The following is a 17827-nucleotide window of genomic DNA, read 5'->3' on the forward strand; positions in this document are numbered from 1 at the left end:
CCAGACCTCGGGTCCAGTCGGATGGCAGAACAATTCAAATCAGCAGTGCCCGAGAGTCCAGAACTGGAGGGCCAAGAGATCTCAGAAAGTATCCGGGTGAAGTTTGTAGGACAAGAGATCACCGAGGGATCTGTAAACAAGGCTGGGAATCTTTTTTTTAAAGAAGGTGTTGTTTAGATGAGGAGCTAATGTAGGCTAGCGAACACATGGTGGTGGGTGAATGGGGCCGTGCGTTCAGATATGGGCAGCAAATTTTTGAATCAGGTAAGGTGTATAGAAAGTAAAACGATCCAGGCCAGGAGGGAGTGCCATCAAAATCACGGCAGTGAAATCCTTAATTGGTAGCACAGAGGATTAAGGATCTTAGATTACCAGCAGTAATGGAAGGGACTCAACCACACATAATTACAGCTACGAGAGAGAGAGAGAGAGAGAGAGAGAGAGAGACAGAGAGAGACAGAGAGAGAGACAGAGAGAGGAGGGAGGGACGGAGGGAGGGAAGGGAGAGAGAGAGAGAGAGAGAGGGAGGAAGAGAGAGAGAGAGAGAGAGTTGGAGCTACCCCTCACCTTGAATCTGCCGCCTTCTGAACGCGAGTTCGCTGTGTCGGAATGCGCTGGGCGCTGTCCTGCGGTACAGGCTGTTCCTGGTCAGTGATCCTGCCTCGGTGTCCCGGGATCGCCGAGGTTCCTGGCGCTCCCAGTCCTGCATCCTGTGCGGGTGGTATGGGGCAGGCTGACCCAGCAGCACGTTACCTTTCATAGTTCTACAGGGAGACCCCTACTCTGCAGCGTGCTGACTTTCTCTCATCCACTGACCCTCACAGCACCCTCTGAGGGTCAGTGAGAGGAAGCCCAGTGTCACACAGACTGTCAGCAGCACGGCAGCTCCTTCGACGGAGTCAAGGGGGTGGGTTGGGCTCAAGAAAAACAAACAGGTGTTTCAGGAAGGAAAGCAAAGTCCCTCCCTGCTGGCAGCTTCTCCTCTGCAAACTCACACAGGGCAGGGAGATCGGTGCAGACACCGTGCCCACACATGCTCCCAGACCTGTCTCAGACCCTGCCCCCACCTCAGGAGCAAGGGGGCCCAGGCCTCGCAGCCCTCCGCCCACTGATTGGCTGATCAGAGAATGACCCCTGGAGTGAGTAATGGATTAAGTGGCTTTTCCTAGTGCAGAGCCCAAACAAGATTAGAGAGCGAGAGAGAGAGCGAGAGAGAGCGAGAGAGAGAGCGAGAGAGAGAGAGAGAGAAAGGGAGGGAGAGAGAGATAGACAGATAGATTCCTTGGAAATCTCATGTGTCAGGTTCAAGGAGCCACCAGTGAGGGCGAGGAACCTGTTTAACCGGTTGTGGAACAGTCAAACTCAAAGAAAGGAACGTGTTGGCAGTAAAAAACTACTGGAAGAACTCAGTGCGTCAGGCAGCATCTATGGAGGCAAAAGGGATGTGCCGATGTTTCAGGTCGGGACTGGCGGGGGAAGAAGAAAGATGGCCAGTATGTCGATGTGCAAGGGCGGGGTGGGAAACGAGCTGGGATCAGAGGAGGAGGAGGGGAATGACGGGCAGATTGGACCAGATGGGGGAGGAATGGAAAGGGTGAACAAAATTGTTGGTGAGTCATGGGCTTCATCCACTGGGGAAGGTTGTCCCCACTGTCTACCTGGACCCTCGCTCCTGACCACTGGAAGCGGGGAAGGTGCATCTGGGATGGTGGAACTTGAGTTCATCTCTTCCTAAATTTCCCACAACCCATCCCATCAAGCAACCTTTGCCCCTCTCCGACAGCATCCTGACCGGTTGTATCATGGTCTGGTATGGAAATTCCAACGCACAGGAACGCAAGAGGCTGCAGAGAGTAGTGAACACAGCCCGGTCCGTCACGGGCACAGTCCTACCCACCACTGACAGCATCTACAGGAGGCGCTGCCTCAAGAAGGCAGCATCTATCATCAAGGATTTTACATTTATGTTTTTCTTGTGAATGCTCTGTGCCTGTGATGCTGCTGCAAGTAAGTTTTTCATTGCACCTGTGCACACATGGACTTGTGTACGTGACAATAAACGCAACTTTTGACTTTGACATCCGGAGGTCATGCCCTCTTCTCACTGCTACCGTCAGGCAGGAGGTACAAAAACCTCACCACCAGGCTCAGGCACCATCTGGTTCTTGAATAGACCTGCACAACACTAACCCTACCTCAGCAACAGAACACTACGGACCACCTCTTGCACTGCCGTGGACTTAGCTGTTTTTTTGCATTAATACTTTGTTTGGCAGAATCTTTTTTTCCTTCACTGTCTGGTATAATTTATGTTCTCTGTGTTGTCTGTACCTACGTGCTTGTGATGCTGCTGCAAGCAAGTTTTTCATTGTACCCGTACCTCACCGTACTTGTGCACATGGCAATAAACTCGAGTCTGGGCCCCACACTGGCCTCTCGGGGTGATAGTGGAAAGGGCTCGTTCCCTGCCCTAAGGACTGGCCAAGATCGAAAAGTCATCCCGGGGTACCAGGATTCTGTGGGGAGTGCGTCCTAGGCAGGGCAGCACAAAGTCCTGTTAACGCCAGTGGAGACACTAGATGCTGGGATCTGGAGCAAAAAACAAGATGCTGGAGGAACTCAGCGGGTCGGGCAGCATCTGTGGAGGGAAATGGACAGTTGACGTTTCAGGTTGAGACCCTTCATCGACTGTCTGATGCTGCCCGACCCGCTGAGCTCCTCCAGCACCATGTTTGTTTAGTGTCAGAGCCGATTCCTGACTCTTGTCACTTCCAGACTCCACTTCCCCACTGACTGCCAGCTCCCAAACAAGTGCAGCTGGTGTTGTTGAACTTTTTTTAAAGTTCATTTCTTGGGTTGTGGGCGCGCGGGCAAGGCTGGCCTTTACCGCCCATCCGCAGGGCGGTGGTGAGCCATCTTCTGGAACTGCTGCAAGGCTTCTGGCAAAGATGCTCCCACGGTGCAGTCGAGGTCCTCTCAGGCCCAGTGGCAATGAAGGAACCATTGTATAAGCACGTGAATGGGAACCGTGGGTGGGTCACTCAACTGCACCCTTCAATGAGATCAAGGCTGATCCAACTGTTACCTCTGCATTCCCGCACACCCCGATAACCTGTCAACCTCTCGCTTAGCAAGATCTATCTACCACTGCCTCAAAAATAGTAGACCATCAGGTATAGGAGCAGAATTAGGCCATTCAGCCCATCAAGTCTGTTCTGCCATTCAATCGTGCCTGATTTTTTTCTCAACCCCACTCTTCCACCTTCTCCCAGTAACCCTTAACCCCCTTACCAATCAAGAACCTATCAATCTCAGCCTTAAATACATCCAATGATGGCCTCCACAGCCCTCTGTGCCAACAAATTCCACAGATTCACCGCCCTCTGGCTGAAGAAATTCCTCCTCATCTCAGTTTCAAAAGGACGTCCCTTTTTTCTGAGGCTGTGCCCTCAGATCCCAGACTCTCCCACTGATGGAAACAGCCTCTCCACGTCCACTCTATCCAGGCCTTTCAGTATCCGGTAGGTTTCAATGAGATCCTCCCTCATCCTTCTGAACTCCATTGTACAGGCCCAGAGACATCAAACACTCCTCATATGTTAAGCCTTTCATTCCCGGATCATTCTTGTGAACCTCCTCTGGACTCTCTCCAGGGCCAGCACATCCTTCCTTAGATATGGGGCCCAAAACTGCTCACAATATTCCAAATGCAGTCTGACCAACACCTACTAAAGCCTCTGCAGTACATCCTTGTTTTTATATACTAGTCCTTTCGAAATGAATCTAACATTGCATTTGCCTTCTTTACTACCGACTCAACTTGCAAGTTAACCTTAAGGGATTCCTGAACTAGGACTCCCAAGTTTCTTTGCACCTCTGATTTCTGAGTTCTCTCCCCATTTAGAAAATAATTCACACCTTTATTCTTCCTACCAAAGTACATAACCTCACACTTCCCTCCGCTGTATTCCGTCTGCCACTTCTTTGCCCACTCTCCCAACCTGCCCAAGTCCTTCTGCAGACTCCCTGCCTCTGTGACACTACCTGTCCCTCCACCCAATTTGGTATCGTCTGCAAACTTGGCCACAAAGCCATCATTTCCTTCATCAGTAATGTACAAAGTGAAAAGTTGCCATCCCAACACTGACCCCTGCGGAACTCCACTGGTCACCGGGAGCCATCCTGAGAAGGACACCTTTATCCCCGCTCTGACTTCTGCCAGTCAGCCAACTGTCTATCCATGCAAGTACCTTGCCACCGATACTAGACAAGGCATCTTTATTAGTCACATGTGCATCGAAACACACAGTGAAATGCACCTTTTTGCGTAGAGTGTTCTGGGGGCAGCCCGCAAGTGTCGCCACGCTTCCGGCGCCAACATAGCATGTCCACAACTTCCTAACCCGTATGTCTTTGGAATGTGGGAGGAAACCGGAGCACCTGGAGGAAACCCACGCAGACACGGGGAGAACGTACAAACTCCTTACAAACATTGGCCAGATTTGAACCCGGGCCGCTGGCGCTGTAAAGCGTTACGCTAACCGCCACACTACCATGGACTCTGCTTCTAACTTTTCAGAAGAGAGTTCCGCAGACTCACAACACATTTTGTGTATGGTACACACAGCAACAATGGTAATGGGTCACGGTTGACATGTCAATAAAAAGGAGCTGCTCTGTTCTAACAAAATGACCGTCCTGTATTGAAGCCATTTGGAGTCTGCCTACCTTTCAGAGTTTGGAACTCTCCTTCCAGTGTCCTGATGTTATAGGAATAGAATTCCAGGTTTTCCGTGGTTCCAGAAGGCAGGATTTCCTGGGACGTGGTCCTTGGGGAGTCATGGGTCTGCACCTCCGGGTCCCAGTCCGTCTCCTGCATCCGAAAGTGCAGCGAGCGAGGGGAGGGGCCCCAGCCGGGCGCAGCTGGCCCCGAATCGCCTTCCGCCTCCAGGGGAGAGCCGGACGTGTCCGGCACCCGAGGGGGACACCTGGGGTGGGTGGGCTCACTCCTGCGGGGAGGGGGCAGGGGCGCGGGTCGGGAGGGGCGGAGGGAGGCGGTGGGGGTCGGGGTGAGGGGGCGGGGAGGAGCGGGTCTGGCAGCTCGGGGAGGGGCCTGTGTCCGGCCCGAGCCCCTGGCCACGTCCTGCTCACTGCTAAAGTCCGAGATGGAGAAGTGTCGGCGGACCGGCTGGATGACCTCTGACCTGGTGGCCGGAATACTGCGGCCAAACTCTTCGATCTGCTCGGACCACTTGGTGTCCAGGTCCCCCCCTGGGGGAAGGGGCTTTGCCGTCGGCAGGATGCACCGGGACCCACCCGTTGCTCTGTGCCATCGTGCTGGCGGACTCCGGGAGTGCCGAGCAGCTTCTCTTCCTCACCTCTGACCCCTGCTGACCCTTGGAACCCCACCCTTCTGACCCCTGCTGACTCCACGAGCCCCTCCCCTCTAACCCTTGCTGACCTTGGGAGTCCCACCCCTCTGACCCCTGCCGACACCCGGAGACCCACCCCTCCGACCCCTGATGACCCTGAGAAGCCCACTCCTCCGATCCCAACTCACCCCAGCAGCCCTGCCCCTCCTCTGCTGGGGCAGCTACCGCCGGCAGGGACGGGAGACAGGGGGTCCCATCCAACCCCGGGACAGCGGCCGAGCAGGTCTGGCCCGGTCGCAGGTCCGCGGGATCCTGCTGCCCAGGGGACGGTGGGCAGCCAGTGGCCGAGCCCGCCGCTGCCAACCCTGCCCTCTCCCTCAGCTCCAGGCCAGGGTGCTCCCCGCCGGCCCCCTGCAGCCTGACGAACCGGACAGGGAAGATCCCAGTCCGGCCAGCCAGCGTTCCCTGCAGCCAGCCATCCTCCAGGGTCCCCGTGATCCGGATCCGATCCCCTTTGGAAAAGTCCAGCTCGTCCGCCTCAAGAGCTTGGAAGTCGTACATGGCAACGCCATAGAGACCCGGCCTTGTGGGTTCTTCAGGGTCCTCGACAACCTCCTCCTCAACTGGGACCTCCTCCTCTTCCTCCTCAACTGGGACCTCCTCCTCCTCCTCTTCCTCCTCCTCTTCCCCCTCCCCCTCGTAGCCTCTGGCCCCAGTCTTGGGCGACTGCAAAGGCCCCAGCAGCTCCACGAATCCCTCTGGGAAGACGCCCCTCCTGCCCTCCAGCTCCCCCTCGAACCAGCCGGGCTCTGGCAGCCCCACGATGGTGATGACGTCTCCCTCGGTGAAGTCCAGCTCCTCGGGCAGCTGGGCGGACAGCCCCATCAGGGCCCGGGCCCGCCCCAGGCCATAAGCCGGCAGCTCGCCCAGCGCCTTGAGGGAGAGCTCGCGGGCCCGGCAGGACAGGGACAGCTCTCGGATGCAGGAGGCGGGGAAGGCTCCCAACGAGCCCCAGGAGGTGCGTCCTCGGAGCCAGTTCCCATCCAGGGTGTCCTCCACCACCACAACGTCACCTGTGGGAGGGAGGGAGAGGGAGGGGGAGATAAGAGGGGAAGGGAGGTGGGGGGGAGAGGAGGGAAGGGGAAGCAGGGAGAGAGGAGAGGGGGGAATTAGGGGGGAAGGAGAGTGAGGGGGAGGGAGAGAGGGAGGGTGAGAGTGAGAGGGGGAGGGTGTGAGAGGGGGGAGGGTGTGAGAGGGGGGAGGGAGAGAGCGAGGGGGAGGGAGAGTGAGGGAGGGAGAGGGAGGGAGGGGGAGAGAGTGAGGGGGAGGGGGAGAGAGTGAGAGGGGGAGGGAGAGAGAGTGAGAGGGGGAGGGAGAGAGAGGAGGGAGGGAGAGGGAGAGAGGGGAGGGGAGGGAGAGGGAGAGAGGGGAGGGGAGGGAGGGAGAGTGGAGGTAGAGAGAGGGGAGGGACAGGAACGGAGAGACAAGGGAGGCAGAGAAAGTGGAAGGAAGGGGGAGCAGGGGCAGTGAGGAGTGGCGTGAGGGAGGGAGGAGGGAGAGGAGGGAAGGGGGAGCAGGGGCAGTGAGGAGTGGCGTGAGGGAGGGAGGAGGGAGAGGAGGGAAGGGGGAGCAGGGGCAGTGAGGAGTGGCGTGAGGGAGGGAGGAGGGAGAGGAGGGAAGGGGAGCAGGGGCAGTGAGGAGTGGCGTGAGGGAGGGAGGAGGGAGAGGAGGAAAGGGGGAGCAGGGGCAGTGAGGAGTGGTGAGAGGGAGGGAGGAGCGAGAGGAGGGAAGTGGATAGTGAGAGGGAGGGAGGCCGAGAGAGAGGAGGGAAGGCAGGGGCCACATAGGAGGCAGAGGGAGGAGGCACGCAGGAGTGGAGGGGACAGTGGAAGTGGGAGAGGAGGGAATAGAGAGGGAAGGGAGCAGAGCCAGAGAGTGGGGCAGAGGGTGGTGAGGAGGGAAATGGAGGAGGCAGTGGGATGGGGAGGGAGTGATGGAAGAAAGAGAGACAGAAAGAGTGAGCTGATGGCATATTAGTGCTAAATCTCCTCATGGAAACAATTAAAATGCAGGTTACTCTGTCTATGCCGAAGAGTGAAAGTTTCCCAGCCAACCCCACCTTCCCACACTGGGTCTGGAACCCTGCAGCTCACGGCTCTTTGTCCACAGCCCAGTATGTTTTAAACTCTAGCACCCTGTCACCCAGACCCCACCACACAACCCTCTAATCCTCCTGCCAATTGTTTTACATCTCCGACCCCCTCCGCTAAGAGAAACAGTGAGGGCCCATTTCCCTACCAGTCCCCTGCTGTGATTTTATAACATGAGATAAGATATTTATGTACATGAGACTAATAAATCGAAACACACACAGTGAAATACTTCTTTTTGCATTGCTAAGAATGTGCTGGGGGTCAGCCCACAAGTGTCACCACTCTTTCAGCGCCAACATAGCATGCCCACAACTTCCTAACCTGTACGTCTTTGGAATGTGGGAGGAAACCGGAGCACCCGGAGGAAACCCACGCAGACACGGGGAGAACGTACAAACTCCTTACAGACAGCGGCCGGAATTGAACCCGGGTCACTGGCGCTGTAATAGCGTTACGCTGACCGCTACACTACTGTGCTGCCAAGGTAAACAACAACAGAATGGGGAATAAATGTCATAGCTACAGAGTAAGTGCAGTGCAGGCAGACAACAAGATGTTGCTGCCTATCAGGAGGGAAATGGAGGAGGCAGAGGGATGGGGAGGGAGTGATGGGGGGAAAAGAGAGACAGAAAGAGTGAACTGATGGCATCAGTTAATTCTCTGCACAGTCTCCTGTATCCCAAGTAAAACAACTCCAGCTCATCCAGGCTTTTCTCCGAGTCACAATCTCCCAGAAGATTGGAGATTGCAACTCAGACGGTTATTGGAGAGTTATGGGCCAACTGGGACTAGCAGGGAGGATGCTGTGGTTGGCATGGACCAGTTGGGCCGAAGGGCCTGTTTCCATACTGTATTACTCTGTGACTCTTAAGGTCATAAGAGTTGGAGCAGGAGTGGGATCCCCAGCCCTTTGAGTCTGCTCCCCATTCCTCCAGAGGTGACCACAACTGTCTTGCACTATCCCATATCATTTGATTTAAATTTGGTGACTTGACATGTCACCAAAGACTCTTGCAATTTTCTGTAGATGTACGGTGCAGAACATTCTGAACAGTTGCATCACAGCCTGGTACGGAGGCTCCAATGCACAGGATGGCAAGAGGCCGCAGAGGGTTGTAGACTCAGCCAGCTCCACCACAGGCACAACTCTCCCCACCATTGAGGACATCTTCAAGAGGCGGTGCCTTAAGAAGGTGGCATCAATCACGAAGGATGCTCACCATCCGGGACATGCCCTCTTCTCATTACTACCATCGGGGAGGAGGTACAGGAGTCTGAAGACCCACACTCAACGATTCAGGAACAGCTTCTTCCCCTCCGCCATCAGATTTCTTAACGGTCCATGAACACTACCTTGTTATTCCTCTTTTGCACTATTTATTTATTTCTGTAACTTATAGTAATTTTTATGTCTTGCACTGTACTGCTGCCAGAAAACAACAAATTTCACAACAAATATCAGTGATAATAAACCTGATTCTGATTCTGAAATCACCAAGTCTCCACATCCCTCCAGGGCAGAGAATTCCAAAGATTCCAGAGGGTGAGAAAACTCCTCATCGCAATCCAAAACTGCCGAGCCTTTATCATGAAACCGTAACTCGTGCCTCTGGACTCCCCAGCCTGTACCCATGCTCACTCTGCACAGTGCTATCATTCTTTGCAAAGTGTTCTGTTAATCCTCCCTTCATTAGTGATTTCATAGGGTTAGAGATACACCACAGAAACAGGCCCTTCAGCCCACTGAGTCCGTGCCAACCATCTGTCACCCATTAACAATAATCCTACACTAATCCTAGTTTTTAATTCTCCCCATATTCAGTTATACAGCATGGAAATAGGCCCTTTGGCCCAACTAGTCCATACCAACCAAGACGTCTTTCTAAGCTAATTCCATTTCCCTGTGTTCGTGTAGCGGTTAGCATAACGCTATTAGAGCGCCAGCGACCCGGGTTCAATTCTGGCCACTGTGAGGAGTTTGTATGCTCTCCCCGTGTCTGCGTGGGTTTCCTCCGGGTGCTCCGGTTTCATCCCACATTCCAAAGACGTACGGGTTAGGAAGTTGTGGGCGTGCTGTGTTGGCGCCAGAAGTGTGGCGACACTTGCGGGCTGCCCCCAGAACACTCTACGCAAAAAGGTGTATTTCACTGCGTGTTTCGATGTACATGTGACTAATAAAGTTTTCCAAGAAACCTTTCCAAGTTTCTTTTAAACACAGAGTCATAGATAGAGTCATACAGCACGGAAACAGGCCCTTCGGCCCGACTGGTCCATGCTGACCAAGAAGCCCCATCTAAGTTAGGCCCATTTGCCAGCGTTTGGTCCATATCTTTCCAATCCATGTACCTGTCCAACTGTCTTTTAAAAGTTGTTACTGTACCTGCCTCAACCACCTCCTCTGGCAGCTCATTCCACACAGATACCACCCTTTGTGTAAAAAAAAGTTGCCCCTCTTAAATCTTTCTCATCAACATTCTCTCAATCAATCTCGTCCTGTCCCTTGCATCTTGTCTGTCGGCCTGCACTGCACTTTTTCTGTAACTTTATACTCTGCATTCTGTTATTGCTTTTCCCTCTGTACCACCTCAATGCACTGATGTTTGGAATGATCGGTCTGGATGGCACACAAACAAAAGCTTTTCACGGTGTCTTGGTACAAGTGACAATAATAAACCAATAACCAATTATGCTCTGGGTGAAAAAATTTCTTCCCATCTCTGTCCCAAATGGCTGATTCATTAATCTGAGAGCATGGTTCAAGGCTCCTTGGCCAGGGGAAGCACCCTCCCAGCATCTATACTGTCGAACTTTGTAAAAACACTTAAGTTTTAATGGGATTTCATCTCATTTCCCTGAACCCATGACAATACAAGCCTAAATCTCTCCTCATCCAGCAAAGCTACCATCCCAGGCATCACGGCCTGGTACAGCAATTCCAACGCACAGGAACGCAAGAGGCTGCAGAGAGTAGTGGACACAGCCCGGTCCATCACGGGCACAGCCCTCCCCACCACTGACAGCATCTACAGGAGGCGCTGCCTCAAGAAGGCAACATCTATCATCAAGGATCCCCACCATCCAGGTCATGCCCTCTTCTTGCTGCTACCGTCTGGCAGGAGGTGCAGAAGCCTGAAGTCCCACACCACCAGGTTCAGGAACAGCGACTTTCCTACAACCATCAGGTTCTTGAACCGATCTGCACAACCCTAACCCTCCCTCAGCAACGGAACACTACGGACCCCCTCTTGCACTGCCATAGATTTATATCTTTTTTTTTTGCAATAATGTCTTGTTTTGCAGAGTTTTTTTTCCTTCACTATCTGGTATAATTTATGTTCTGTGTGTCGCCTGTGCCTACGTGCCTGTGATGCTGCTGCAAGCAAGTTTTTCATTGTCCCTGTACCTCACCGTCCTTGTGCACATGGCAATAAACCTGATTTGAGGAACCATCCGATGAATCTTCTGTGTCCTCCCTGAAGATGCATCATTTTTAGGCAAGGCGACCAACTATACACCAGGTGTGCTTTCACAAAACAGTAAGGTGCCCTGTATCACTGCACCCCTTTCCGTCTCGCCCTACTTCCTTCTAGGAGTCTGAAAGGGTAGTGGGGAGAAGGGGATTCCAGCAGCTGGGAAGCAAGGCAGCAATACTTCCTCTACTTCCTCAGGAGGCTATTCGACATGTTCCCGTTGACTCTCACCAATTTTTTTTTAACAGGTACACCATAGAAAGCATCCTATCCGGATTCAGCACGGCTTGGTACGGCAACTGCTCTGCCCAGGACCGCAAGAAACTGCAGAGAGTTGTGGACACAGCCCAGTGCATCATGGAAACCAGCCTCCCCTCCTTGGACTCTGTTGACACTTCCCACTGCCTTGGTAAAACAGCTGGCATAATCAAAGACCCCACCCACCCCCGGATATTCTCCCCCCTCCCATCGGGCAGAAGACACAAAAGCCTGAAAGCACGTACCACCAGGCTCAAGGACAGCTTCTATCCCGCTGTTATAAGACTATTGAATGGTCCCCTTGTACAATATGATGGAGTCTTGACCTCAATCTACCTTGTCATGGCCTTGCACCTTACTGTCTACCTGCACTGCATTTTCTCTGAAACTGCAACACTATATTCTGTTATTGATTTTCCCTTGTACTACCTTGATGTACTGATGTGATGAATTGATCTGTATGGATAGCATGCAAGACAAAGTTTTTCACTGTACCTTGTTACATGTGACAACGATAAACCAATTAGTGGAGGACACGTCAGAGGTCCAAATTGGACAGGGCTCTAGGACATAGAACAGTACAGCACCATACAGGCCCTTCGGCCCACAATGTTGTGCCGACCTTTAAACCTTGCCTAAGACTATCTAACCCCTTCCTCCCATATATCCCCCTATTTTAATCCCTTGAATTTGACCAATGTACCTGCCTCCACCACTGCCCCAGGCAGCGCATTCCATGTCCCAACCACTCTCTGGATTAAAAAAAAACCTCCCTCTGATATCTCCCTTGAACTTCCCACCCATTACTTTGAAGCCATGCCCTCTTGTATTGAGCATTGGTGCCCTGGGAAAGAGGCACTGGCTGTCCACTCTATCTATTCCTCTTAATATTTTGTACACCTCTATCATGTCTCCCCTCATCCTCCTCCCCTCCAAAGAGTAAAGCCCTAGCTCCCTTAGTCTTTCCTCATAATCCATACTCTCTAAACCAGGCAGCATCCTGGTAAATCTCCTCTGCATCCTTTCCAACGCTTCCACACCCTTCCTATAGTGAGGTGGGGAAAGGTACTGCAGAAGCTCCTGTTTCACATGGTATTTACATGGCTGTCGATAACCTTGAGGAAAAGAGGGCCATGATCTACAAACATCCAAGCCTACCTTGCGCTCTTGATCAGCCGACTCTGAATGCATTCTGTGAGAGCCACCCTCCCACCGTGCAACAGAAGCGTGTAAAATAAATGGGCCACAGTTATTCAAGGAACTAAAGTGGGGAGTGGGAGATCAGGGACAAGTAAACTGATGCCACCCAGACCACATTGAAAAGACTTTGTCATCTGCAGGGCAAGCATTTGCATGTGGCCAGGATATTCAACTGTGGGATCCATCACAGCCAAGCTCACTCATCAACCACCCCACCCCTGTACATTCAGGTGTGTGCACTGCTCTGCAGCGGTCGGAGGACAGTGATTAGGTCCCTTGTCCCACCCCCAGGTGTACACGACCCACAGTGGCCAGGGGCAAGTTTGAGGCAGTGATTCCGAAAGCAAATCTTCCATGAGGACGTGCTGCCCTCTGGCGTCTCAACAGCGTAACTGCCCTGCGTCCCGCTCCCAGCAAATATCTCCACAAACCTGACTCTTCCCGCGTGCAGGGGCATTAAAGAAACATAGGCATGCGAACACGCACGTGAGCACATTCAGGGCGCGTAATAAGCACATGTGTGCATGCCTGCTTACACAACTTATGCAGACACAAGAGGCTGCAGATGTTGGAATCTGGAGCAACACACAAAGTGCTGGAGGAACTCAGCGGGTCGGGCAGCATCTGTGGAGGGAGATGGACAGTCGACGTTTCGGGTCGAGACCCTTCACCTGGACTGAAGGACAGAGGAGAGATAGCCGGTGTGAAGAGGTGGGGGAAAGGGGGTGGGGCAAGGGCTGCCAGGTGATGGGTGGATCCAGCTGAGGAGGGGTGATGGGCAGATGGGGGAGGAGGGGAGAGGGAACGATGTCAGAAACTGGGAGGTGAGAGGTGAAAGTGACAAAGGGCTGAAGATGGCAGAGGAGGGTAGAGGTTTGGAGGGGTCACATAAGCTAATGGTGTGTGTGAGAGAGTGAGAGAGAGAGAGTGTGAGAGTGTGAGTGAGGGTGAGTGAGAGTGAGAGTGAGTGAGAGTGAGTGAGAGAGTGTGAGGGAGTGTGAGGGAAGGGGGAGCAGGGGCAGTGAGGAGTGGCGTGAGGGAGGGAGGAGGGAGAGGAGGGAAGGGGGAGCAGGGGCAGTGAGGAGTGGCGTGAGGGAGGGAGGAGGGAAGGGGGAGCAGGGGCAGTGAGGAGTGGGGTGAGGGAGGGAGGAGGGAGAGGAGGGAAGGGGGAGCAGGGGCAGTGAGGAGTGGCGTGAGGGAGGGAGGAGGGAGAGGAGGGAAGGGGGAGCAGGGGCAGTGAGGAGTGGTGAGAGGGAGGGAGGCCGAGAGAGAGGAGGGAAGGCAGGGGCCACAGAGGAGGCAGAGGGAGGAGGCACGCAGGAGTGGAGGGGACAGTGGAAGTGGGAGAGGAGGGAATAGAGAGGGAAGGGAGCAGAGCCAGAGAGTGGGGCAGAGGGTGGTGAGGAGGGAAATGGAGGAGGCAGTGGGATGGGGAGGGAGTGATGGAAGAAAGAGACACAGAAAGAGTGAGCTGATGGCATATTAGTGCTAAATCTCCTCATGGAAACAATTAAAATGCAGGTTACTCTGTCTATGCCGAAGAGTGAAAGTTTCCCAGCCAACCCCACCTTCCCACACTGGGTCCGGAACCCTGCAGGTCACATAAGCTAATGGTGTGTGTGAGTGTGTGAGAGAGTGAGAGAAAGTGTGAGAGTGAGGGTGAGGGTGAGTGAGAGAGAGAGTGAGAGAGAGTGAGTGAGTGTGAGAGTGAGTGTGTGAGAGTGAGTGAGAGTGAGTGAGAGTGAGTGAGTGTGTGAGAGAGTGAGAGAATGTGTGAGAGAGTGAGGGAGAGAGAGAGTGAGGGAGTGTGAGGGAGTGTGAGGGAGAGTGTGACAGTGTGAGAGAGTGCGAGAGTGTGAGAGAGAATGTCTGTGTATGTGTGTGTCAGTGTTTGTGTGACTGCACGCAAGACAGTGCGCAAGTGAGTGTGTGTGTGTGAATGAGAGAGTGTGTGCGTGTGTGAGGGAGTGTGCGTGTGTGAGGGAGTGTGCGTGTGTGTGTGAGGGAGTGTGCGTGTGTGTGTGAGGGAGTGTGTGTGTGCGTGTGTGTGTGCGTGTGTGTGTGCGTGTGTGTGTGCGTGTGTGTGTGCGTGTGTGTGTGCGGGAGTGTGCGTGTGAGGGAGTGTGCGTGTGAGGGAGTGTGTGTGCGTGTGCGTGTGTGAGGGAGAGAAGGTGGGGTAAGAGTAGGGAGAAAGCACAGGCCAATTAATGTGCACAAGTCAGGAAGTTTGTCCTCAGTCCATGCTTACGGCCAAGATGTGGGTCAAGGCGGATCTGAAGGGGTTGCAAATTCCAAAAGCCCTTGGCGGCTGAATTCAGGGCAAAGTGGACCTGAGGCACAGGAACTTCCATCGATACATCGAGTGAGTGAGAGCCAGTTTAAACCAGGGTGGGTGAGGCAGGCTGGCTGTCCCCGCGACAACTGGCTCCTCTGCTGGCGAATCCGTGATCAGGCCTCAAGATCGGAACTGGAACATCTCGGAAGGTGAGGAAGGGCAAAGGGAAGCCCGGAACATGGAACCGAGGTTCAAGTGTTTCTGGAACAGAGACAGCTGCAGGAGCTCTTGAGTTATTTACATCTAATCAAAGAAATGTACGGCAAAAGCAATACATTGTAGATGCTGAATTTCTGGAATAAAAACAGAAGATGCTAGAAATACTCAACAGATGCAGGATCTGTGGAGACAAGAGTCAACCCTTCTGGTTGATGACCTTGCATCAAATTCTAGGTACTAGAATCATAGAGTCATACAGCATGGAAACAGGCCCTTTGGCCCAACCAGTCCATGCTGACCAAGATGCCCATATAAGCTAGTCCCATTTGCCTCGTATCCCTCTAAACCCTTTCTATCCGTGTACCTGTCCAAGTGTCTTTTAAAGGTTGTTATTGTACCTGCCTCAACCACTTCCTCTGGCAGGTTGTTCCACGTTGGCAGGCACGGTGGTGTGGCGGTTGGCGTAACGCTATTACAGCGCCAGCGACCCGGCTTCAATTCCGGCCGCTGTCTGTAAGGAGTTTGTACGTTCTCCCCGTGTCTGCGTGGGTTTCCTCCGGGTGCTCCGGTTTCCTCCCACATTCCAAAGACGTACGGATTAAGAAGTTGTGGGCGTGCTACGTTGGCGCCGGAAGCGTGGCGACGCTTGCGGGCTGCCCCCAAAAGATGCATTTCACTGTGTGTCTCGACGTACATGTGACTAATAGAGATACCTTTACTTGTACTGATCATCCTCTGTGCAAGAAGGTTGCCCCTCACGTTACTATTAAATCTTTCCCCCCTCACTTTAAACCTATGCCCTATATAAGTGAAGCAGAACCTCCCTATTTTTGTTTATTCAGTTTCCCTCACAATACGTGATGATGTTTGCTCCAGATTCCAGCATCTGCATTTTCTCGTGTCTGGTCTTTGTGTCGCCGTTTCTCACCCTCCAGTAGCTGCCTCCCCACCATCACACTCCCATCCCACTGTGCTCAATCTACCATCCACCTGCCTCTTGTGTCCCAACTCCATCCCTCCCCTACCTGGCTCCATCTGCCCGTCACCCTTCACGCTCTCTCTCAGTCCACCAATCACCTCTGCCCCCGCCACCATTCCCCGTCTCCTGTTTAAACTGGCCACCTCCCCTCTCAGTCCTTATGCAGGGTTTCGACCTGAAATGTTGGCAATTCCTTTCTGCTTCCACAGAAGCTGCTCGACTTGCTGAGTTCCTCCAGCAGATTGTGTGTTGCTCCAGATTCCAGGGTCTGCCGTCTTTAGTTTTCTTTTTTTTTCCCTTTTCCAAAGGTTTATTCAATGATTATGGCATCATTGTGATTTACAATACTACGGTATTCCACAATTTACTCTATTTACAGTCAATAGTTTCATATTATAACACAGTCATCGCTATCCAGAATGCTCTCGAGCCCCTGTGGTGCCCACTGGTCCCAGAAAGCCCCCAATGTACCCGTGGATACCGTGTGCTTGGACATAACAGGCTTGGACGTTTAACCCTGGGAGAGGGGCAGGCAATCGGCTTGGGCAGAAGCCCTGACTGCCCGCTGCCGGCACCCGTGATTGGTCGCCTTGGCCAAGCCCAGGAGCAAACCGACCAGGAGACACCCCCCCACCAACTGACCCCACCACTCCCCCCTCATACTCCGGGTGATCTACAGTCTCGTGTCTCCACGACATTCCGTTGGCATTCCTAATTACTTGCTTTATCTACAAATGAGCCCTTTGCAAATCACAGACCACCACACCTCTGCGATCCCCACCATTTAGATAACATTCTTTTATTTTTCTTGCTGGAGAGGTCAGTTTCACATCATCCCACGCTGTATTCTGTTTGCCAGTTCTGTGCCTACTCACTTAACCCGACGGACTTGAGGTCAAGCTCTGTTGCCCCCTGCTCTTGCCTTCAGCTGTTTGTGTCACGCTGGAGGTGAGGGGCAGATTACTGATGGTTTCCATGTGATCGTCTTGGACAGAGTCGCTGGGAGGAGGCAAGGCAACAATGGAACACGTGTCTGAAAGTGTTTGAATGGACACTGCACCCTTTCACACACAGTGCCGTTTGGAATGAGGCTGCCGTTACACATTCAGCATTGACGTAAGAGACAAAGAGAGGCCTCCTCTCAGGGAGTTGAATCAAAAACCTCAGAGCGTTTGTGTGATGGGACACGCGGCTGTGAATCACACTGACACGCATCACATGCGGCATTCTGTGACGCAATTCTTCCTTCCTGCCCCCATACCTGAGAAGAAAGGATTCAGGAGACAAGCTGCATCAGCACATTGAAATCGTGCCTCAATTGCAACACAATTGTGCCTCAGTCCTGACTCAGTTCTGGGTTAGAAAGTTGAAGCAGACTTCAGGAAGGGCAGGATGGTGCACACACTCCTGCTTACATCACTGACACTGAGGACGAGAGGGTTTGAGAGCTGCAATTTCCTAGGAGTGAACATCACCCATAGCCTATCCTGGTCTAACCACCTAGATGCCACGGCCAAGAAAGCTCACCAGCGCCTCTACTTCCTCAGGAGGCTGAAGAAATTTGGCATGTCCCCTTTGATACTCACCGATTTTTATAGATGCACCATAGAAAGCATCCTATCTGGATGCATCACAGCTTGGTACAGCAACTGCTCTGCTTGAGACAACAAGAGACTGCAGAGAGTTGTGGATACAGCTCAGCACATCACGGAAATCAGCCTCCCCTCCATGGACTCTACACTTCCCGCTGCCTCGGTAAAGCAGCCAACGGAATCAAAGACCCCACCAACCCCAGACATTCTCTCTTCTCCCCTCTCCTATCGGGCAGAAGATACAAAAGCCCGAAAGCACGTACCACCAGGCCTAAGGACAGCTTCTAACCTGCTCTTATAAGACTATTG

At 53.2% G+C, this 17827-nt stretch overlaps 1 protein-coding gene across 1 annotated transcript in view; it reads right to left on the bottom strand.

Annotated features, from left to right (window-relative positions):
* The window catches only part of LOC127576874 (dynamin-binding protein-like), a 111957-nt gene that overhangs the window by 52652 nt on the left and 41478 nt on the right, over positions 1–17827 (bottom strand). The window contains 2 exon segments of the mRNA XM_052027680.1: positions 4729–5006; positions 5155–6445. Of these exon segments, the coding sequence (XP_051883640.1) occupies positions 4729–5006; positions 5155–6445 (1569 nt within the window).

The sequence above is a fragment of the Pristis pectinata genome, chromosome 12, assembly GCF_009764475.1.
Source record: "Pristis pectinata isolate sPriPec2 chromosome 12, sPriPec2.1.pri, whole genome shotgun sequence".
Classification (NCBI taxonomy): Eukaryota; Metazoa; Chordata; class Chondrichthyes; order Rhinopristiformes; family Pristidae; genus Pristis; species Pristis pectinata.